The sequence below is a fragment of the Panthera uncia genome, chromosome D1 (genome assembly GCF_023721935.1).
Source record: "Panthera uncia isolate 11264 chromosome D1, Puncia_PCG_1.0, whole genome shotgun sequence".
Classification (NCBI taxonomy): domain Eukaryota; kingdom Metazoa; phylum Chordata; class Mammalia; order Carnivora; family Felidae; genus Panthera; species Panthera uncia.
The window spans coordinates 90,875,895-90,901,223 of NC_064808.1; the positions used below are offsets into that span (position 1 = coordinate 90,875,895).

Genomic DNA, 25,329 nt, shown 5'->3' on the forward strand with positions numbered 1-25,329 from the left:
CCACCCCACTTCTCTCCATCAACCCTCAGTTTCTTCTCTGTATTTAAACGTTTCTTATGGTTTGCCTCCCTCTCTATTTTTATCTTATTTTTCCTTCCTTTCCCCTATGTTCATCTGTTTTGTTTCTTAAATTCCACATATGAGTGAAATCATAGGATATTTGTCTTTCTCTGACCAACTTATTTCTCTTAGCATAATACACTCTAGTTCCATCCACGTTGTTGCAAATGGCCAGATTTCATTCTTTTTGATCACTGAGTAATATTCCACTGTATGTATATACCACATCTTCTTAATTCATTCATCAGTCGATGGACATGTGGGCTTTTCCCATAATTTGGTTATTGTCGATGGTACTGCTTTAAACTTTGGCATACACAATCGCTTCTCAGCCTTTTGGCTAAGATCAAGTGTAAACTTTGGGATACACATCCTCCTTCAAATCAGCATTTTTGTATCTTTTGGATAAATACCTGGTAGTGCAATTGTTGGGTCATAGGGTAGCTCTATTTTCAATTTTTTGAGGAACCTCCAGACTGTCCTCCAGAGTGGCTGTACTAGTTTGCATTCCCACAAACAGTGCAAAAATGTTCCCCTCTTTCCGTATCCTCGCCAACATCTGTTGTTTCCTGAGTTTTCATTTTAGCCATTCTGACAAGTGTGAGGTGGTATCTCACTGTGGTTTTGATTTGTATTTCCCTGATGATGAGTGATGTTGAGCATTTTTTCATGTGTCTCTTAGCCATCTGGATGTCTTCTTTGGAAAAGTGTCTGTTCATGTCTTTTGCCACTGGCAGTTTTCTAACATATATCCTTTCATCCTAAATATCCAGATATTTTCTAATTTGGTTTTGTTAGAGATAATATCCCTCCCTCCATCTTCCACTCCTCATACCCATAAATTCAGGCAACACGCTTATAAGAGAAGACATCTCCATCAAGTATATGATTCTTACTTAAGAACTACTACCTGAAAGAGGAAGAACAGAACAAACACCAGAGGAAATGATATGTCAGCTTGATGTCAAGAAAAGTTGGGATTCTGTACAATGAAAAGTGAGGCATAAATGATGTTTTTTATTTAGCCCAAATTAGTGTCGAGTTCAGGATTATTTTCAATCATTCTTAAGAAAAGACTAGGAGGGACACCTGGGTGGCTCAGTAAGCTATGCGTCTGACTTCAGCTCAGGTCATGATCTCATGGTTGGTGAGTTTGAGCCTCACATTAGGCTCTGTGCTGATGGCCTGGAACCTGACTCAGATTCTCTGTCTCCTTCTCTCTCTCTCTGCCCATCCCCTGCTCACTCGCTCGCTCTCTTGCTTTCTCTCCCTCTCCCAAAAATAAATAAATAGGGGCACCTGGGTGGCTCAGTTGGCTAAGCATCCAACTTTGGCTGAGATCATGATCTCACAGTTGTGGGTTCAAGCCCCATGTTGGGCTCTGTGCTGATAGCTCAAAGTCTGGAGCCTGCTTCGAATTCTGTGTCTCCCTCTCTCCCTGCCCCTCTCCCACTCGCACTCTGCTTCTCTCTCTTTCTCTCTCTCTCAAAAATAAATAAACATTTAAAAATAAAAATAAATAAATAAACATTTTTTAAAAGACTATGAAACTGGCTCTACTATATGAAAGAAGCCAGGATCTCTGTTCTCAGCAAAGCTTAGACAAAACGTATCCTGTGTCTAGACAACGTGGCTTAAGCTACATCAAAGCTATAATTTTCGTGGATGAACGGGAGTGGGAGTGGGAGGGAGGTTCAAGCTTCCAGGTATGGAATGAATAAGTCATGGGAATAAAATAAAATACAGTCGATGGTATTGTAATAGTGTTGTATGGTGACAGGTGGTAGCCACACTTGTGAACATAGCACAAAGTATAGAGAAGCTGAATCCTGATGTTGTCCACCTGAAAACACTGTGACACTGTGTGTCAACCATACACACAAAACAAACTTGGAAACATATTTTTCAAATAAAAGAATAAATAACAGGGCGCCTGAGTGGCTCAGTCGGTGAAGTGTCCGACTTCGGCTCAGGTCATGATCTCACGGCTCGTGAGTTCGAGCCCCGCGTCGGGCTCTGTGCTGACAGCTCAGAGCCTGGAGCCCACTTCAGATTCTGTGTCTCCCTCTGTCTGCCCCTCCGCTGCTTGCACTCTGTCTCTCGCATTGTCTCAAGAATAAATAAACATTAAAAAAAAAAGAATAAATAACAGTGACAGAATTATCATAATCATCTATATGGATATCAGAATTTAAAAATGGTACTAATAGATCTGACACTTCTACTTTACCAGTGGGATCCCGTAACCTGGGTAACTCCACATTCAGATTAGATGAAATATGAACCTTTTCATCAGGTGAATTGCAGAGTAGCCTGAGATTTAAGGCATGACTATCGATTAGAGGTGTCAATATTGACTTTTCGTCCATGCTGCAGCAATTTGGTTCCTATTTGTAGGCCTTTAATTAGTAATTGTTTGTGTGTGTAGAGAGAGACAGACAGGGAAAGGGGAAACAGAGAGACAGAGAGACATAGAGAGAGATTGTGACAAAGTGAGACTTGATAATCCAATGTAGAAGGTTGTCTAACCATCCCCAAGCATCTTATCTCTCAGCAGAAGTTCACGAGGGAAGGCAGGGAGACTAAGAGAAATCTGCTTTTTTAAGAACTCACCTTACAGTATGTGATTCATTTCAGTACAAAACTCACCTGTGTTTTTTCTTCAAGTTTTTCACTATCTGTGTCAAGGAAGTAGTTTGCAAGCCATTACTCAAAGAACAGAGGTACCTGTGATTCCTTGGTGAGAAAGAGTGGCTCGTTTCTATTCAAGGACCCAACTGGTTCAAGCACAGGGAATGGAAACTAACAAAGCTAGATGGGTAGGGACTTAACTGGATTCAAGATCTCCGGGGCGGGGACTCCTCTTGGGTCTTCAGGTTCCCTTGATGAGCAGAAAAACAAGAAACTAATCAAAGGTTTTTAACAATTGTTTTTAATATATTTCCCACTGTGTTTGCTTTTTGAACCCTCCTGAGATGAGTTCATGTCTCTCTGAAACTAGTATTTATAATTAAGAGGAAGGGAAGAGGACCCAGTTACCTTTTTCCCTCAATAGTGATGCAGATAAACACACAATTGCTGACTCTCAACTTAAAATTGTCCAGAACCCATAAATGGTCACCACCTGTCCCTACACTCTCCATCTGAATGCAACTCTCTCTTCCACTATCTTTTTGAGGTGTGTTTAAAATATATCAATTTCTAAACTTGTTTTATTGTTTCAAGTTTTAGAGTGACTTTGCCAAGGAAATACCTAAGGATACGTAACTATTTCCCACTTGTGTAACTAATAGATTGCATTGCTATCATAACTTTTATTGTCTCTATAAGCATGTGTAAACACACGGTATATTGAAGTGTATCTTCTTTTGTAAATTAGCTTTTCTTGAACTTTACTGATTTCTTTCTTTTAAGGTAATAGTCTTTTTCTTATTGGTTTGTCTGAACTTTTACAAATTAAGATAGCGAATTCAAGTTACTAATATCAACATCTACTGCTGGCTCAGACAAAAGAAAAAGCTTCATTACACATAGAGTTGGCACAAATCTGTATAATTATAGTACCTTCTTTAGGAAAGCAATACGACAATAGTTATTGAATTTAAGATTATATATACTCTTAATTCTAGTAATTCCACTCCAGGAGTCTATTCATGATTATAAAAGCACCAGTATATAAGGGTCTTTATTCAAACACGTGTGTTGATACATGGTTTGTAGTGGTGACACAATTGAAAACCAAAATATCCCTAAAGAGAATAAATCATGACAATGCTGCATCATGAAACATTAAGCAGCTACTAAAAGACTGAATTTCAACCACACCAGTTAACTCTGAGGAACTTGCAAGGGACATTTTGAATGGGGAGGGGGAACACGAGGCACAGAGTACGGTTAGCATCATGCAGCTTTGGTAAAGCAAATAATCACATTGTATAATACGGGGACATGCAGAAGGGAGTGGAAGGATATAAGTGAGGTTATTAATCTGGAGTTGAGAAGTTGAGAGTTTGTTGAAAAACACACAAAAAAATTAAAAATAAGAATAATAATATGGCATATTGATGTAATCTAATTACTTTAAAGTTATATTCATTATTATCTTCATAAAAAACAGAAAATAGGGGCACCTGGGCAGCTCAGTCAGTTGAGCGTCCGACTTCTGCTCCAGTCATGATGTCCCAGTTCAAAGGTTCAAGCCCCACATTGGGCTCTCTGCTGTCAGCACAGAGACTACTTTGGATCCTCTGTCTCCGTCTCTCTCTGCCCCTCCCCCACTTGTGTGTGTGCCCGCTCTCTCTCTCTCTCTCTCAAAAATAAATAAACATTAAAAAAAACAGAAAATAAAAGAATTGGATTTTAATCTACTGACCTGTAGGGATGTCAACATTATATATTTTAAGTAAAAAAGGCAAGCTAAACAAAAATTTATATTTCTATAAATTTATGAATTTATAATAATATTTTACATTAAAACACATTCTCCTCCCCACCCACACTCATGTAACTAATGCCTAGAAAGCCAAAGAATCAAACTTGAAAGTGGAACAAGAGACAGGAAGGCCAGGCAGAATTATTTCAAATTCATGCCTAATAAACATGTGGTGACAGTCCACTGACATTTCCATGGGGGGGGTTCGTCCACAGGACCTTACCATCACCATAGACGTAAACCCCTTGACACACTGTGGGATGCTGTCACCCTGCCTTTCAAAATTCTACGTTGCTAATCCTGTCATGCCCATCATCTGAATCATCCTCTCTTGTATGTGCCTTTTGTTGCCCTTGCTTCTGACCCAACTCTAGGTTGATATATCTCATTGGTCAAGTCTACATCCCATGTCCATGTTCCATATCTGCTAGAAGGAATGGGAAAGCCTCTGGTAATTTCTGTTTCTATAGCAAAATGCAGGCCCACTTCCAGGAAGAGAGTTTAAATGATACACAGCCAAAATATATGAACAAGTAAGTATTCCAAAAAAGATCCATGACTGTCCACCACACTGACCGCACGCCATTTGTGTACCTCCTTCCCTTCCTATTTTACACACACACAATGTCAGCACTTAATACAGTGCAACTGTATTCCTAAGGTCACTCCCTTCACAGAGGGAGCCATTTTGATATATCGCCATTTATTTCATCCAGATCCAAATCTGAAATCTCTGAGTGATGTCAGTTCCAACTCTGGTCTGAGGCAATCCTAACTCAACGTGGTGTGCCCTATGGGCAAAATGGTAAAATCGCCATGAATACGTCTTAAATATAATAATGGAGTAATAATATAATATAAAAATAGAGGGGAGGAAAGTAAAACATGGAAATAAACACACACAAAAGCATTGTAGAAATACATGTAGAAGGTACCAGACTTACTTTGCAACTGACTGTGAGGTAGTAGCTAACATTAGAACTTCTGTCTTCTTCGACACATTTTCTTATCAGGAAACTCAGCATGTCAATGCTGCCAATGGGGTGAATCACACCGTTATTTCTGCAAGACACGAACAGGTATTGATCTTGCCAATTAATGCTGCAGTCGTTTATGATTAATTTTTACCTCTGACTGTTGTTATATGCAGAGGCATTCCTTAGAATTATCGAGATTCACTGTCTGAGTGAGGAAGAAGGCAAAGTAGAAAATTACCGCCCTATGCGTTAGTGCAAATATTTTTTCAGCGGGGGGGAAAAGCCAGTAATTCCACAATTTTGTATTGTATGACACGCCAAATATTATTCATCATGCAATGTGTCAAGAAAATGAAACCCTCCATGTGGAAATAAGAAGACCAGGGAACTCATATCCTTCATCCTATGTCAGTACTTCATACAGAGGCTTTGAACTACCTATTTGGTACTTCCGGAGTAACATGAAATAAAAAACGTGAGCACAGTACAAGCTGACTTTCCTGAACGTTGTCAAAACTGGAACAGATTTTGTAGACTAGCCTAACTCACCCCAAGGCAACTAGATGGCCAGAAATGTCACTGACGTGGCAGTTTGTTTCCATAGGTTTTCCTCTCACGGCGTGGTACACATACAAATTTGCAGGGCATCTGGATTTTATCTTCTATTTCCCACTCACCAGCTCCTATTGGCACGATGTTACCGACATAGTAGCCTCTGAGTCTGTGAGCGCACAGCCACTAAAGTTAAATTGTTACCCAATAACCGTGATCCAAAACAGTACCTGTCCCCTGATAAAAGTTAACTTGGAATAAATAAATTCATGGTGTAGAAAAAATTCTTTTTAAAAGACACAAAAATATCATTCTTTTTTATGGCTGAATATATTTATTTATTGATTGATTTATAAATTTATTTATAAATTTATATAAATATAAATTTTGTATATATTTATTCCACCTCTTCTTTTCTCCACTCACCAGTCGACGGACATTAGGGCTCTTTCCATAAGTTAGCTATTATAGATAATGCTACCATAAACATCAACGTGCATGTTTCCCCTCGGATTAGCATTTTTTTGTATTCTTTGGGTAAATACCTAGTAATGAAACTGCTGGATAGTAAGGTGATGGGGAATAAGAAGGGCACTTGTGATAAGTGCCGTGTGTTGTACGTAAGTAATGAATCACTAAATTGTACATCTGAAACCAACATTACACTGTTTAGTAACCAACATTACACTGTTTATTAACTAACTGGAATTTAGATAAACACTTAAAAAAGACACAACAAGAACGAAGTAAAAATTCTTAATTTTGTTATGGTTGAATTATCGAAAACATCCTAAAGACAGAGAAGGGGTAAATTACATCTTAAGAGAAAATACTACACATCAACTAAAGAGAAAATAAAAAGTATTAGTAGTTGTAATACAGAAAAATATATACAGCAAGAAGTAAAAATAAATACAATAGACAAAAGGCACATAGGCTTTCCAGAAAAATGGAAAATTAGAAAGGTTGAAAAAAAAACAAGGAAAGCATGCTCAACCTCCTTAGTAATCAGGGAAATGCATGTTAAAGCTACGATAACATATAATTTCATACTTTCAAGATTAGATTTTAAAATGTGTCAACGGTGGGGCACCTGGGTGGATCAGTCAGTCAAGCCTCTGGCTTCTGCTCGGGTCATGATCTCACGGTTCATGAGTTCGAGTCCCACATCGGGCTCACTGCTGTCAGCACAGAGCCTGCTTCAGACCCTCTGTCCCCACCCCCCCGACCCTTCCCCCCTCTCAAAATTAAATAAGGATTTTTTTTAAATGTGACAACTGTGTATATACCAAGTACTAGCAAGAATGTGGACCGCAAGAGCCCTCTTACTCTCCTAGTTAACGTGAATATTGGTATGAATGCTAGATTTTCAATACAGTTACAAATCTGTATACTGTGTGGCCCAGCAGTGCCTCTCCAGGGACCTACATAGATTTGTACATATGTGTTTCCTATCACATATCCAGCTCTGCTTACGTGTAGAAAAAAAAAAATATTCACAACTCAAGCGCTGTTTGGAAAGAGAAGAGTGTGAATGGAGAGGGAGAAGAAAAATGTGCTTTGTTCATAAAAGAAATACCACAGAAGTAAGAAAAAAAAGGCAGATAAAGCAAGTCATGAAAATCAGTGAGTCTCAAAAGCATCATTTTTAGGTAAGAATACTGCTGGATGATTCCACTGATACAAAGTTCAAAATAGGAATGAACACATATTGGGTAAGCTTACAAAAGAAAATCAAGGAAAGGAATCACAGAAGTTTCAGGAGAGAGGCGCCTGGGTGGCTCAGTGGGTTAAGCGTCCAACTCTTAATTTCGCCTCGGGTCATGACCTCATGGTTCCTGAGTTCAAGCCCCACATCAGGATGTGCGCTGATGGTGTGGAGCCTACTTGGGATTCTGTCTCCCTCTCTCTGCCCCTCCCCTGCTCGCTTTCTTTTTTTTTTTTTTTTTTTTTTTTCAACGTTTTTTATTTATTTTTGGGACAGAGAGAGACAGAGCATGAACGGGGGAGGGGCAGAGAGAGAGGGAGACACAGAATCGGAAGCAGGCTCCGGGCTCCGAGCCGTCAGCCCAGAGCCTGACGCGGGGCTCGAACTCACGGACCGCGAGATCGTGACCTGGCTGAAGTCGGACGCTTAACCGACTGCGCCACCCAGGCGCCCCTTTCCCCTGCTCGCTTTCTATCTCTTTCTCCAAATAAATAAAAATAAACTTTAAACCAATTATTAAAACAAAGAAAATATGCAGATTCCAACTTCTTAGACCCTCCCCATAAGTTGTTACTTATATTAGAATTTACCCCCCCCCCCCGCAGAGATCTTCTATGACCCCATCCATAAAGAAAATCAGTTGTGAAGAAAAGGAGTTGTGGAGTGCGAAAACCACCACGTAGGCTCCCTAATATACATAAAATATCTTTCCTGACATTCCAAGGCCAAGGATCCACACCAGAATTTAGAACCAAAGCCCCAATTTGCAATCAAGTATTCTTTTGCCTCGTATTATTCTATGTAACTATTTATTCCTATCAGGAATATCACAGAACTTAAAAAGTTCCCTTTGACAGGGGGACGAAGAAGTGTTTGGATTCCTAAATTCCTTCCACCTTCTCTCTATATGTAGAATTCTCCCTTAGCAGGACCCCAAATATGACTTAAAATCTGTATCATGAAGAAGTATAGGAAAACTAGGAAATCGTATCCTTATAATAGGAAAAGGTACTGATAAGTACAAGCTGAAATACCTGATACTGATTTTATGTAATTTTTAAAAATTTTTTTAATGTTTATTTATTTTTTAAGGGAGAGACAGAGCATGAGTGGGGGAGGAACAGAGAGAGAGGGAGACACAGAATCCGAAGCAGGCTTCAGGCTCTGAGCTGTCAGCACAGAACCCAAGGCGGGTCTCGAACCCATGAACTGTGAGATCATGACCTGAGCTGAAGTCAGACGCCCAACCGACTGAGCCGCCCAGGCGCCCCTGAGTTTATGTAATTTTTAAAATGGAGAATGGCTCGTGCAAAAAATAGACCAAGTGCAAAGTGGTGTCTCACAACACATTACTTAAAATTTGCACACCAACAGTGGTTCAAAGTAAATAATTAAAACATACTAAAAAAACAAAAACTTTTACAACAGATATTTATTGATCTATAGTTTGCCCAGCAGTATTCCAGAACTAAAGCTCCTCTATTCTCATACATGGGGGATTCTTTGTCATAGATCTACCTAGACTTGTAGGGGATTTTTATCTACTACCTACACAGTACAATCTCACCTTGGAAAGAGTCCTTATTCTCTTTAGAATTCAGTTTTTTTTAAGTGTATACGGGGGTGTGCTCTAGATCATTTCTCTAAAAGTCCTTCCTGGTCTAATCTAAGTGTGTTTGACTTTTAAGGGATTGCCAAAATTTTATACTCCATCTAGCTTATTTGCATATTGGGTGATCAAGACATTTCTGCCTGAAACAGTGTTGCCTCTCCTAGAGATGTACTTTTTCAATCTGAGTGAAATTCAAAGGGCACTTGTAAGTAATTAACATATGGCATTCATGTAGCATCTTTGGCTTTAAAGTTCTTTCAGATTCCATCCCCACATCTTTATGGGATAAACAGATAAGGCAACATTATCTCCAATTTACAGGTGAGAAATAGAAGGAGTGATCCTTCCTGACTCCTAATCAAGTGTGTGCTCGTAGCAGAATCCCAAGCTACAGAGACACTACTAGCAACTAGGTCAACTTCCTGGAATAGACTTAGCAAACATTTTGCTGTTAACAAAGCCCACTGCAACTTGTTTTCATGCAAGTTAATTGCCCCTGAAGGGTGAAGCAGAAGTGATGTCAGCCCAACCTCTACCCCATGGGGACTACAGGAAGGAAGGAAGAAGCTGCTTGACAGAAAGTTGAGACTCCAGAGATCAAAGCCCGGGGACATCGCTGCCAACACTTTCAAAAAGGCTACGCAGAGGAGGGATGAGCCCAGAGAACTGCACAGAAAAAAAAACACAGTGACAAAACCAAGTAGGGGCATGTCAGAGGAGCCCAGGGAATCTGTCCAGCTCAAAAAGGTGCTTCCACAGGAAACAGCAAAGAGCAAGAAGCTGAAGCAAGCGACAGACCATGACCTCATAGCAGATTCACAGCCAGGTGGTGGCCTTCAGAAGAGAAGACTCCAGAAGGGAGGCAGAGGTGTAGTAATGGAAATTCTTCTGACATACATATTTATTAAAAGTATGTGAGAGGTTTTGGGAAAACAGAAGACAGCCAAGATCTCCTAACGGCATGTGCTTTACACATACATGGTGGGGAGGGAAGGACCTTCACACTCTACTCACCAAAGACCAGTTCACCTCTCAGAGTTTTCTGACCCAGATGAGCTTCAGGGTCTACCTTAAGCCTAGTTCAGCTCATACAGGGTTTGAAATGGCCAGAGAAAGCTAGTATATGGGTTCTAATGTCCTTTTCCCCAAGACCGCTTATGGAGACTACTTTTTTTCCCCATCACATAGATGAAAATATCATATATTGATAATATCATGTGATCCTGACTAAATAGTCTACACCACGTAACGGTGGCAGTTTTCGTTTCTAATAGGTAAAGGCGGGCATTTTTTTGTTTTCCCAGGGGAGAAATTATTTCTGTGTAGAGAGAACAAGAAACTATAAAAATGAAAGAGGATAGAGATGGCAGGGAAGCAGGGAGACAATAAAAAAAAGTAGAGTACAAAAGAGGATTGAAGCTAGCAGGAAAGTTGATCTTCTCCGTGTAAGAACCAAATTTAAAAACTAAATTTGAAAGGTGAGTTGATATGGATGCAGGAGAGATTGTAATTCCTCGTTTGGGATGGGAATCTAAGCCAGCTCTCAATCTCTCTCTCTCTCTCTCTCTCTCTCTCTCTCTCTGTCCCCAAAGGAGACACTGAAACTAAGATATTAAAAGACTTGTTCAAAACACTGTAACTCATAAGTAGTGACAGTCTCAGTAATGGAATTCTTATGATTTCAGGAGCTAGATTTAACACCTAACTGATATTATCCTGGATTCAGTGCCGAGCTAACAGGAACATCCAGACAGAAGGCAATGCATTTATTCAATAAGATTTAAGCATTGAGGAGGGCACCTGTTGGGAGGTGCACTGGGTGTTGTATGGAAAGCAATTTGACAATAAATTTCATAAAAAAAAAAAGATTTAAGAGTCTTCCAGTGCTAGATATGCCACAAACATGGGAAGAAAAACAAATGAGACTGAGCCCATTTGGAGCTCGCAGTCTAATGGCGGAAATCAGGTACTCAGAAGGGTAAACTGCAGCCTATAGACACATGAAGGACTGTGGAAGCTACAAAGAACGTGTGACCATTTGGGAGAAATTGAGAAAAGGCTTTACTCAGTGGATCACCAATGAATGGGATCTTGAAAGATTAGTGGAAATTTTTCAGGCATCAGAAGAACAAGGTCATTCTAGAGTAAAGGGACTGATGTATAAAGAAATAGGAAAGAATATCTGGGGACAGCACACATTTGTGGGATGGAGCACAGAGAGAGGAGGCTAAGGAAGGAGATGAGTAAACACATATTATAAAATTCCTTGTTCTAGGGGCGCCTGGGTGGCTCAGTCGGTTGAGCATCCGACTTCGGCTCAGATCATGATACCACGGTTGGTGGGTTCGAGCCCTGTGTCGGGCTCTGTGCTGACAGCTTGAAGCCTGGAGCCTGCTTCAGATTCTGTGTCTCCCTCTCTCTCTGCTCCTCCCCCACTCACGCTCCGTTTCTGTCTCAAAAACGAATAGATGTTAAAGAAAATAATTTAATAAAAAAATAAAATTCCTTGTTCTAGAGGCCATGCCAGTAATTTTGCACTTTCCCCTTGGCTACTGTGGTGCTAATAAAGGTTGGTAATCAAGAAAGCATCTAGGAAATCTCTCCGAATTTTCTCCAAAATTCTTTCAGAATAGATTCTGTACTTCTATGGTGAGCGATTATCCAGTTTCTATGTGGTTTAGACCCTTCCTTGGGGTGACCACCTGTCTCAGTTTGCCCTGAACTCTCCTAGGTTTAACAAGGAAAGTCTCATGACCAGGAAATTGTTTAGTCCCCAGAAAGCTTGTTTTCACTGATAAGAGTAGTCTTTGTGGCACTGAAGAATATTGGAAGGGATAAGTTTACAGATTCATGGTGTAGAAGGAGAAAGGAAGAGCCAGATGGCAGTGTTTCGTCTTTTGCCCTGCAGAAGGTCCAACTAGAAATCAAATTTCATGCCACATCCCTGAAGCCTTCTGAGTGATTCTGGGAGGACCCTGCGTCCTCAGGAAGGTGACACGCCATTTTGGATGCTTGACTCCACTTGGTAAACGGACCATAAAAGCAAAACTGGGTGGAAGGAAGGTGACATTAGGAAAGATCTCCTCACATGGGCCCTCAGTGTCTGGAAGAGCTCTGGCCATGTCCCTGGTTTCTCCCTTTCACGTGGCTGATGCCAGTCACCTGTAGTCCTGGGACAAAAGGCTCTTTATGTTGTTGCTTCAAATTTGGGGACTTAGATGTGCTGTGGGACAACTTACAGGAAACTATATAGATTCACTTCAGACCTGAGGCACAAATGCAATGACTGAATTTGCCTCATAAGGAGAACCACACCACATAGTGGATGGAAAATAATAACTAATGTTGACTGAGTGCTGCTGTGGATTATGTGAATTTATTTAATCCTTACAATGATTCGAAGTGGACACTATGATTGTCCCCACTTATACAATTAGGCAAGGAAAGGGGAAATGGTTTTCCAAGTTTGCCAATGAGTATAAATGGAAGAGCTAGGATTTTTAATTCTGGTCTGACCTCTGAGGCCATGCTCTTAGGATATAACGCATGCTTCCTTAGTGAATGAACAGATAGACGGATGCATGGATGGGTGGATTGACAGATGGGCTGCACTTATCCAGAAGCAGAGAGAAGAGATGACAACAGGTCCCCTTTGGTTGAGATTTTGTATTTCTTCACTATCCTGAAAGATTTTTAAATGGCATGTGTATTTTTGAGGTACAGTTTATGAACATAGTTATTTATAGCTCCCATGCCATTCGATGTGTAGCCCATACAATGCATGTTTAAAAATCTATGCTGATTTTTATTGCACACACCTACATTAGGAGCTGTTGTTAAAAAATAAATAAGCTGTGGGGCGCCTGGGTGGCTCAGCCAGTTGAGCGTCCGGCTTCGGCTCAGGTCATGATCTCACGGTTTGTGAGTTCTAGCCCCGAGTCGGGCTTTGTGCTGACAGCTCAGAGCCTGGAGTCTGAAGCCTGTTTGGGATTCTGTGTCTCCCTCTCTCTCTGTTCCTCCCCCACTCATGCTGTCTCTCTCTCTCTCAAAAATAAATAAACATTAAAAAATAAAATTAAATACATAAATAAATAAATAAGCTGTTACTTACCTCTCTGGTATACAGAGCAGAGATCAAAGTTAGGAACACCATGGAATAGCCATTTCTTCATGAATCGATTTAGGGTTTATGTGACTGTACTACTTCCTTGCATAAAAGGCTCTGTGTATGGTCTTTCCTTCCTTCACTCTCCCGAATTACATACAGATAATCTGTTACATAGGTTTTAAACTTGGACAAAACAGTTACTCCATGGAACCCAGCAGAATCCCAAAATCAAGGGTTGGGCAGGTAGGTGGGCGTGAGGGGTGGTTGGGGGTAGGATTACAGAATGATTGAGAACAAGAGCTAGGGCATAATCTCTCTTTCTGAGATGTCTTTCTGAGACCCTTCTCTGTCCGTGTTTGGCAACAGCACAGGATATGTGTTCCATGCCTAGAGAATCTAAAGGGCCTTGAGCTCTCCTTTCTGCTACTTCTTCTAGCAGATGTGAACAGCAAGGAAATGCACAGTGGAAACCAGACTTCTGTGTCTCACTTCATTTTGGTGGGCCTGCACCACCCACCGCAGCTGGGGGTGCCGCTCTTCCTGGCTTTCCTGGTCATCTATGCCCTCACTGTCTCTGGCAATGGGCTCATCATCTTCACCATCTTGGTGGACACCCGGCTCCACCGCCCCATGTACTGGTTCCTGTGTCATCTCTCCTTCTTGGACGTGACCGTTTCCTCTGCCATTGTCCCCAAGATGCTAGCTGGCTTTGTCTTGGATAGCAGGGTCATCTCCTTTGGAGGCTGTGTAATCCAACTCTTTTCTTTCCATTTCCTGGGCTGTACTGAATGCTTCCTTTACACGCTCATGGCTTATGATCGCTTCTTGGCCATCTGTAAGCCTTTACATTATGCCACCATCATGACCCGGAACGTCTGTAATTACCTGGCTTTGGGCACCTGGCTGGGAGGTACCCTCCACTCACTTTTCCAAACAAGCTTCATATTCCGGCTGCCCTTCTGTGGCCCAAACCAGGTAGACTACTTCTTCTGTGACATTCCCGCCATGCTGCGTCTAGCCTGTGCTGACATCACCATCAATGAGCTGGTCACCTTTGTGGACATTGGGTTCTTGGCCCTCACCTGCTTCATGCTCATCCTCACTTCCTATGGGTATATAGTGGTTGCCATCTTGCAAATCCAGTCCACTGATGGACGCCGCAACGCCTTCTCCACCTGTGCTGCCCACCTCACTGTTGTCATTGTTTACTATGTGCCCTGCACCTTCATTTACCTTCGCCCTGGCTCTCAGGAACCCCTGGATGGAGTGGTCGCCGTCTTCTACACTGTCATCACCCCCTTGCTTAACCCCATCGTCTACACGCTCCGCAACAAAGAGATGAAGGCAGCATTGTGGAGGCTGGGAGGTCGCAAGGATGTGCTGCCTCACTGACTCAGGCATTGCAGACATGCAGAAGACACTAGAATTTAGGGCACCAGATGGGACATCCGTAACCGGGGAGTTTTTAAGACAGAGAGGAAAGAAGGATCCATGCAGAGAGTAGAAACTCCTAGGTGCAGAGGTGGAAACTCGAGAAAGTTTCCTGCTTTCAGACATGATTTTTCCATATTTCTTCTTTCAATTCCAATGGAGATCAGGCAAAACAACTCAGCAAGGATGGCAGCTTGTGGAGAAGATCCAAGATAAGTAAAATATCCACATGAAAAGCCTGTTTCTCTGTGGCATCAACCTACATGTTATTGCTTCTAAGCCTTGAGCTGATACCCATATTGCTTTTTACATATTACAAATAACCTTCATGCAAAACTTGAATTCAAGTTTCTCCAATGTTAAAAATAGTAACTAAGGGGGCACCTGGGTGGTTTAGTCAGTTAAGCTTCCACCTTTGGCCCAGGTCATGACCACACAGTTCATGGGTTCAATCCCCACGTGGGGCTCTGGGCTGTTATGACAGCACAGAGCCCAACACGGGGCTCGAACTCACAGACCACGAGATCATGACCTGAGCCGAAGTCAGACACGTAACCAACTGAGCCACCCAGGCGCCCCCTCTACCTTTTAAATATATTAAATTCTTACATGTACTTGATCTTATTTCAGAATATCATATATATATATGTATATGATATACATATATCTATATACACACTATATATGTGTATATATATATCTTATATATATGTGTATATATATCTTATATATCTATATATATATATCTTATATATATACACATATATAAAATATAGGTTCCATTAATATATGTCTGTTAGCACAAATTTTTTGAATAGCTGCATTAAAAAAATACTTTTAAATACCCAGTAAGGCTACTCTCCCATCTTTTCTATTCATATTTAGATTATTTCCAGCTATTATATTTATTTAGGTGCATTTATTTATTATATTTATTTAGGTGCATATACAAATGCACCTATATTTTACAAACCTATATTTTACAGGTTATTTGTATGCTGTATATCATAGTGTATCATATATTATGTTATTATAAATGTCTTGATTTATATGTTTTGCTGTCATGACCTAATAGTCATTCTAAGTTAATGTTTTTATATATCTGCTCAGATTACTTATGTGTTATTTTTTAAACTTTAGTATTCAGCAAAAAATCTGATTATCCTTATTTCTGAATTCTTAGAGAACATTTCAATTTACCTCTCCTTCACTTAACCTCTCTAGGACTCATTTTCTTTACCTGTAAAATAAAGTTAAGCAAGACGATCTCTAAGCTACCTTTTATTTTAATATTCGAAAGCTCTATAATTGTTCTATTCCCACTGCTTCCATGAAATTTTCTTAAAATTGGCGTGTGCAGGCAAACTTCTTAAGAGAGAAATAGGAAAAGAGGAGTCACAGAAAAATATCAAAGATCGATAGCCAGTAGCCAGATTTTTTCATCCATCACTTACGTGCCAGAAGTGATAAAATATAGTATGGACAATTTTATCAAAAGTTTGTTTTCTATTTGCACTTGTTGCCTAGTTTGACAATTCCATTATATTCCAAGGGCCAGGATAGAACTAAGTGATAGAAGTTAGATATCATTATTTAAACTGCATGTAAAGAATATTCTAATATAGATGAACTGTCCAATAGTGTAATAGTCTTTTCTGCAAAACAGTAGTATTGTCACACTGAAAGAGTCATGGGGAAATTGGTGGGTTGGGTAACTAGTTGAGAAAAAGTGAGGATGTTGTACTCTGTCCCATGTCCCAGGGTTAATGGCCACTGTTAACAGATCACTCATCATGTATCGTTATTTCCATTTTAAAAATGTGGAGTTGCAGGGCGCCTGGGTGGCTCAGTCGATTAAGCTTCTGACTCTTGATGTCAGCTCAGGTCTTGATCTCAGGGTCATGAGTTCAAGCCCCGCATTGGGCTCCGCACCAGGTGTGAAGCTTACTTTAAAAAAAAAACAAAAACATTTTTTAATGCGGAGTTGACATACTGAGCATGAGATGAGGAGTTGAGCCTTCCTGCCAATAAGTGATGATGATAAGATATCAGCCCAAGTCCATCTGACTCCAAAGTTCATGCCCTTTTCTCTGTGCTCTTTCAAAGATGCTTCTGGAAAGCACAAACATAGGTAGCACAGTCCTTCTTCCTGGGGGTATGATACACACACGGAGAAGAATGACGTAGTACATTTGACAGTTTGGGAATGGGACACCTAACAGAATACACTGTAAATACCACTGGATTTCCAGAGGAGCTAAAACACTCTTAGAGTAGAAAGACCTCCTAGAGGAGAAAAGCTTGATCTTAATTTCAAATAGTGGCTTAGATTCTTGGGTCTCAAAGTGCAACCTATGAAATAGCAGCATGGGCATCACAGGGAGCTGTTCAGAAAGGCGGAACCCCAGGCCCTCCTCCAGACCTGCCGACTTAAGACTTGTATCCGAAGATTCTCATATGCACAACAGCGTCTAAGAAGCTTTATGAAGCTAATGAAGACATTAGTAGATAAAAAATGAAGATTGAGAGGCACCTACGTGGCTCAGTCAGTGAAGCATCTGACTCTTGATCTCCACCCAGATCTTGATCTCAGCGTTGTGAGTTCAAGCCCCATGTTGGGCTCCATGCTGGGTGTTGAGCCTACTTTAAAAAAAAAAAATGAGGGTTGATTTCTTCAAGGCAAAATAGAGCAGAGTGAGAAGAATGGGAGGAAGTTATGGTAAATTTAAGAGAGGGTGAGAAAATCCTTGAATAGAGAAACGTACTGAATAGAGGAAGGGTGTAGGAAAGAAGAATAAATAGATAACAAGTAGTCAGGTTTTAGATAGTCTTGAATTATTAAGTGAAAATGTTATGCAGCATAGTAAGGAAGCGTGTGAGGTTGGGTGGTTAGCATTTCTGGGAGGGGGGCCGTTTGAGATAACCCAGTGGGGATTGAATCAGGCAGTGATGTGCAGGATGGAGTGAATCATTAAAGGAGAGAGATGAGAACTGAGGAAACCTTATAGGAGGCTATTTTTCTAATCATCCAACTGTGATGAAATAAGAGAATAATGGTAACGGTTATAAAAATTAAGATGCAGATATGGGGGGGGGGCGCCTGGGTGACTTAGTGGGTGAAGCATCCAACTTCAGTTCAGGTCATGATCTCATGGTTTGTGGATTCGAGTCCCACATTGGACTCTGTGCTGACAGCTCAGAGCCTGGAGCCTGCTTCAGATTCGGTCTCCCTCTCTCTCTCTCTCTCTCTCTCTCTGCCCTTCCCCTGCTCACACTCTGTCTCTCTCTCTCTTTCTCAAAAATAAACATTTGAAAAAAATTCTTTTAATTTAAAAAAAGAAGCAGATACAAATGGAGCTGCATCTCAGAACCGAAGTCTAGTTGGATTGAAATGAAAAAGAAAAATTCAAACAGAACTTTGGTGTTGAACTTGATCCATTGAAAAGATTGGAAAGGGTGTGCGCTGAAGACATTTCCTAAAAATTCAAGGAGACAAAATCTGTGGAAGATCATGCCGTAAACCACAGGAATATCCCTTTCTGACTATTCAGTGAATACACAATCCAAAGCTTTGGAAGAATCTATAAAGCTCGGACTACAAAAAGCTCGCTCTGGATGTGTGGAGGATGGGACTACTGTGTTCCTACCAATGTAATGAAATAGGGACTCCACGCAATAGTTTATACAGGTTTGATAAACTTTTCCACACCCCCTAGAAATAAGGCCTTGCCCATCAACATCTGCAGCTCTAAAAACCCTTTAAAAAGCAGGATAGGAAAAGTCTGGGAGAAATCAAGCTTTGCAAGACCTTCAGTGGGATTTTCCAGGCTCTCTTGGAGATAACATATTTACTCGGATAGGACATTACGTATACCCCATGTGCCTAATGCAGTGAGCAATCTCTCTACTGAGAGATTCATTGAGAAAGGAAGTAGGCAATGATAAAAGTCAGTGACTTTTGAGGACCTGCAGAGTAATCTTCTATGTCTTTAAATGTTCCATGAGGCAAATCGCACTTGGAGGTGACCACGTAGAAAAAGAAACCATTAAAATGTAAAGATTGGACTCAGGTAAGTAAAAAAAAGGGGCACTATTCAGCTACTCTAAGTGAAAAGATGGTCATGGGGACAAATGGTCCAACTACAAACAGGTAAATCACTTCCTCCTGAGTAGCACATCCAGTATCCCTTTGAGAATCTCTTGTCCTAACAACTGTGGGTTCCAGAACTCACCTCTCCCCTCTGAATCTCTTCTTGTATCACTGCTGTAGGGACAGCATCTGTTAGTCTTCGCCCACCTATTTTTATTGAGTATCTAAAATATAAAAGACATATCTAGGCCCTTCAGGAGATATGCATATAACCCAATGAAGCATCAAGCACTACTAAGAGGAATTGGCTATTTACACAGAAGGAGAGTGTTCAGATAACAGAGAGGAAACCAACCTGCCTCGAAAAGTTTTGATTGTGCCTCAGATGGTGGAATCTCTATTTGCTAAGTGGAGAATGAAGAACGGTCAATGCGAAAGCATCATATGGAAAAATTGAGAGGTGTGGCAGACATTAGCGTGACCAATTAACAGCAATCAAAATGTATCAACTGTGAATGTCTAGGTTATTAACTATAGTGATTGCAGAGAAAATACAAAGATGTATGGTGGAGCTACTTCAAAGATGGGCGCGAAGTCGTAGAATATTAGACGTGGAATTATAAAAAGTGACCAGTTAGCGAGCAGATGATTCAGCAGTTCCTATAGCACACCTGGAATCCTCGCAAAACCTTATGGCTTAAGTATTTTTTTATCCACTTACATATGTGAGGAAAGTAAGGCTCAGAAATTTCAAGGGACTCCACTTTCATGGAGCCTGGATTGGAATAGAAGTCCACCTCTTTCCAGAGCCCATACTGGGGCGCCTGGGTGGCTCAGTCAGTTAAGCGTCTGACTTTGGCTCAGGTCATGATCTCACGGTTTGTGGGTTTGAGCCCCGTGTCGGGCTCTGTGCTGACAGCTCAGAGCCTGCTTGAGATTCTCTCTCTCTCTTCTTTCTCTGGCCCTCCCCTGCTTGTTCTCTCTCTCTCTCTCTCTCAAAAAATAAATGAATAAATTTTTTTTAAAAAGAACCCATATTCATTTACTTCTTTCACTGTATCTTAGTGCCTTGAGACCATCACCCACAATCCCTTGGTTACACGGGATACCACCTCATACAGAGGATTTCAAGTTGTGTTTGGCTTTTTTAAAACCAGATTTATTGAAGGAAAATTTACTCATTTAAAGCATACAGTTCCATTTTTTTAAGTTTACACAAGGTGTGCATATTCTAATTTTATAGCATTTCTATCACTTTATGCCTATTTGCAGTGAGTCCCTGTCCCCACCCGGAGCCTCGGGTATGCACTAATCTACTTTCTGCCTCTGTCCATTTCACACGCATGTAGGTAATCATATATGTGATCTTTTGTGTTTGACTTCTTTCATTTAGCATGCTTTTGAGGTTTATTTACAGTCACATGATATTCACAGTCATGCTCTTTTTTGAAGTTCATTATTTTAATCATACTCACTATTCACATGTGTAGCATATCAGTACTTAATTCTTTTCTATAGCTGGAAAGTATTGCATAATATGCATATATCATGTTTTCTTTATCCGTGCCCCAGTTGGACATTTGAATTGTGTCTATATTTCAGCTATTATGAATAGTATATTTGTATATACGTTCTCATGAGAACATGTCTTCAATTCTCTCATGTGTATAAATAGGAGTGGAATTATTGTGTCATATGATAACCCAGGTACAATTTTTGAAGAAATTCCAAACTGTTTTCCATAATGGCTGTACCACTTTGCATTCCCACCAGCATGTTCCAATTTGTCTACCATTTTTGCCAATATTTCTTCTTTCTTTCTTTCTTTCTTTCTTTCTTTCTTTCTTTCTTTCTTTCTTAATACAAGAGGAGCTTGAAACATCTTGTTGTGCCAGGAAATGAGGAAGTATATGAAATAGATGGAACCTGTCAATAAGACAATGTGACACATTGAAGGAGCTCCAAATGGCCAAAGCTAGCATAATTTGAATAACAAAATAAATAGTTATCATATTGGATTATATTTAATCTCACAATAAAAAAAATATATCCATGATATATGATGTATATGATGTATACTGATGTAAATAATTGAATAAATAAATAATGGGAAAGAAGAAACAGCTCTTCCTTACAGAAATTCCAATTAATAATGTAGAAGATCGAGGGAAATTTTTTTAAAAATCACCATTAGGCAGGGTCCCCGGGTGGCTCAGCAGTTAAGCTTCTGACTTTGGCTCAGGACATGATCTCACAGCTCATGAGTTGAGCCCCGCGTCGGACTCTGTGCTGACAGCTCAGAGCCTGGAGCTTGCTTCGGATTCTGCGTCTTCCTCTCTCTCTGCCCCTACCCCACTCGTGCTCTGTCTCTCTGTCTCTCAAAAATATATAAATACTGAAAAAAAATCACCATAGGCAAACAACAGAGTAATAATATTTTCAGGCAAAATACACAAATGTATGCTAAAATCAGTGAGTGACAGTTTGACGAGATACAGAATTTAAGCATAGTGTAAAAGTATCTCCTCCACAAGACAGTTAACATAACCAATAACAAGATATAGTGGCACCATGTATAACTCTGAAATGATGCCCGGAAAAGGATAGAACATCGTTTCTGTGGTATTATTGTTAAAAATGCATAAGCTCTACCTACTCAGGAGAAAGCATCATCCCTACCCAAATTGAGAGACATTGTATGAAATAATTGACCATTACTCACCCAAAGAGTAAAGGTCAAAAACCACAATGAAAGAATAAGGACTGGGGCATCTTGATGGCAGTTAAACATCCAATTCTTGATTTCAGCTCAGGTCATGATCTCAGGGTTCATGGAATCGAGCCCCATGTGGGGCTCTGCACTTAACTGCATGGAACCTGCTTGGGATTCTCTTTCTCCCTCTCTCTCTCTCTGAAAATAAATAACTAAACTTAAAAAAAAAAAAAAGAATAAGGACTAACACAGGTTGGAGAAGACTAAGATCCTGTGCTGGATCCTGAGTAGGAAAAGGAAATTGATGAAACACCGGTGCCATTTTAATATAGTCTGTAGTTGAGTTTATAGTATGATACTGTCAATTTCCTGACTTTTATAATTTTACTACAGCTTATAAATTGTTAACATTAGGAGAAGGTGGCTCAAAGCATATGTTAACTTTATTCTAGTTTTTATTTGAGTATAGTTTATACATAACATTACATTAGTTTCAGGTGTACAACATAGTGATTCGATAAGTTTATCCATTATGCTGTGCTCCCAAGTCTGGCTACCATCTGTCACCATACAACACCATTACAGCACCGTTGACTATATTCTCTATGCTATGCCTTTTATTTCTGTGACTTATTCATTTTTTAACTTTCCTGTAAATGTAATATTTCAAAATAAACTCTTTTAAATTTTAGAAGGAATTTAAATATTTTTTATACTCATATTGAGCAAACAGTATCTTTCTTTCCATTTAAGTCATGTTTTGTGTCAATCAGCACATTTTCCTTCTTTAGGTTTCTTTCTTTTTAACAGCTCATTAAAATGTACATTGCAACCATTCAATTAACCTGGCTAAATATACAACTCAATGGTGATTATTAAATTTACAAAGTGGTACAACTATTATCACAATCCAATTTTAGAGCATTTCCATCACTTCAGAAAAATCTGTCCGACCATTTGTGGTCATTCCCTGTCTCAGCCCGGTCCTAGACAACCACTAATCTTCTTTCTCTCTTTATAGACTTGTCTTTACGGGACATTTCATCAGAATGGAAGCATACAATATGTGACCTTTGTGTCTGGCTTCTCTCACTTAGCACACTGTTTTTTATTTCTATCCATTTTTGTGCATTAGTACTTTGTTCCTTTTTGTTGCTAAGTGATAGTTCATTGCATGACTATACTCTTTTTTCTTAAATCCATTCAACAATGAACAATAAACATGATTGTTTCCAGGCTTTGGCTATTACGAGTAATTCCATAAACATTCAAGGTTATTTGGACATAAGTCCTCTCTCTTCTGTAGATTCCTAAAAATGGAAATGCTAGATCATTAGGTAAATTCATGTTTAACTTTTTTTTTAATTTTTTTTTAAATTTACATCCAAATTAGTTAGCATATAGTGCAACAGTGATTTCAGGAGTAGATTCCTTAATGTCCCTTACCCATTTAGCCCATCCCCCCCTTCCCACAACCCCTCCAGTAACCCCTCTGTTTGTTCTCCATATTTAAGAGTCTCATGTTTTGTCCCCCTCCCTGTTTTTATATTATTTTTGTTTCCCTTCCCTTATGTTCACCTGTTTTGTCTCTTAAAGTCCTCATATGAGTGAAGTCATATGATATTTGTTTTTCTCTGACTGGCTAATTTTGCTTAGTGTAATACCCTCCAGTTCCATCCACATAGTTGCAAATGGCAAGATTTCTTTCTTTTTTTTTGCCGAGTAGTACTCCATTGTATACATATATCACATCTTCTTTATCTATTCATCCATCGATGGACATTTGGGCTCTTTCCACACTTGTCGATAGTGCTGCTATAAACATTGAGGTGCATATGTCCCTTCGAAACAGCACACCTGTATCCCTTAGATAAATAATTAGTAGTGCAATTGCTGGGTCCTAGGGTCATGTTTAACTTTTTAAGAAACTGCCAAGCTGTTTTCCAAAGTGGCTATACCATTTTGCATTTTCACTAGCAATATATACAAGTTTTAGTTTCTCTACATTCAGTAACACTTGTTACCTCTTATCTTTTTTTTTAATCATATCCATTTCAATGAATATGGAGAGAGAAAATCACAACTAAATTGGTTGAAATATCAGGGATCCCTATCTACCACTGATATAAAGGACATTATATATATATTGATCTACCCAACATTGGAATGGACTTTCTTGCAAAATAATGATTGCTTCATCACTGAATTCATTCAAACAGAAACTATATAATTGCGGGGGGGGAGGGTGGTGTTTAGGAGCATAATGGGAAAAATTACTACATTGAATAAACTAGTGAGTATAAAGAAACATAGGTCATATGTTATGTGTCCTACTGCATTCTAAGTAAAATAATAATTATCTAAGTAAATAATAATGATATCACCATTGTTAAATAATAATTTATTTAAGTAAAATAATAATGATATCCCCATGGTTAATTTGACAACTGGAAGAACAGAGAAATTAAGTACCATGATCCCTCTCTCTCAGCTAATAACTGCCTGACCAGGGAGTTAAACTTAAGTTTATAAAAATCAAACTAAAGTTGGCTCCTTAACATTTCCACTGCTTAATCCCCAAAATGCTCATGGGAAACTGGAGAAGGTGTGTTTCTCTTAGGAAGACATGACATACGCTTGTGGAACATCCAAGTAGTCCAAGGCACCACATGCTTGGGTGTTTATGCATAATTACCATGAACACTAGGGATTTCAGGTATGAATAAATCAGTGTGAGATAAAATATTCATAAAGGGCTTGTAGAGGAATTAATGTCCCAACTTCACTACAGAGAGTAAATTTGTGAGAGATTAAAGGAATTTCATTCATGTTCAAAAATGGAAGGCAGTGAGGAGATCAGGGAGAGATTAGAGCAAATTGCAGAGAAGATGAGGTAAACAGCATCCCTAGATAAGAGAGGTTTCTTCAGGGGATTGCAGGAGATAAAGATTTTCTGATACTGGTGGAAGCAATGTATAGATAATTTTGAATATCAGACAGATATATTTTATGCCTGACGCAGCGGGGAGGAGAGATAAATTAAACAGTGTTGCTGTAAGAAGACTGACAAAGAAGCTGAATACAGACCATTTGCTACATTCCAGACCTGAGAGAGATGGGGCAAAAAATCATTGGGAACATCTAGGTAGAAAATAGGCATATGCAGGGTTAGATCCATGGGAATTGAAGATACCATAGAAATCAGGAGTTCAGAAAAAAATCATCAGGGGTGCCTGAGTGGCTCAGCTGGTTGAGCGTCTGACTTCAGCTCAGGTCATGATCTCACAGTTCGCGAGTTCAAGCCCCTCATCGGGGGTCACTGCTGTCAGCGCAGAGCTCACTTTGGATCTTATGTCCCCTCTCTCTCTGCCCCTCCCCCACTCATACATGCATGCTCTCTCTCACTCTGAAAAATAAATATAAAACATTTCTTTTTAAATAAAGAAAATCTTCATAGAAAGTAACACTTAATTAGGTTTAGGAGGTTAAAGGATGGAAAGAAGAAACTCTTAGATTTCAATCCAGACTCAACAATAAAGTCACAGGAAAACATTTCCCAAAAGGCCGAAACAACTTACAGAAATAACGAGAAATGTACTTAACAATTTGTCCTTATAATTATTCAGCCAATTCTCTAAGGCTTCGT

At 39.7% G+C, this 25,329-nt stretch overlaps 1 protein-coding gene across 1 annotated transcript; it reads left to right on the top strand.

Moving 5' to 3' along the window:
* Window positions 1–13,890: 13,890 nt before the first annotated feature.
* LOC125928765 (olfactory receptor 10G6) lies at window positions 13,891–14,841 on the top strand. Its single transcript, XM_049639441.1, has one exon. It carries the CDS (start codon window positions 13,906–13,908, stop codon window positions 14,839–14,841), a length of 936 nt encoding a protein of 311 aa, XP_049495398.1. The 5' UTR covers window positions 13,891–13,905.
* The last annotated feature ends 10,488 nt before the right edge of the window (window positions 14,842–25,329 follow it).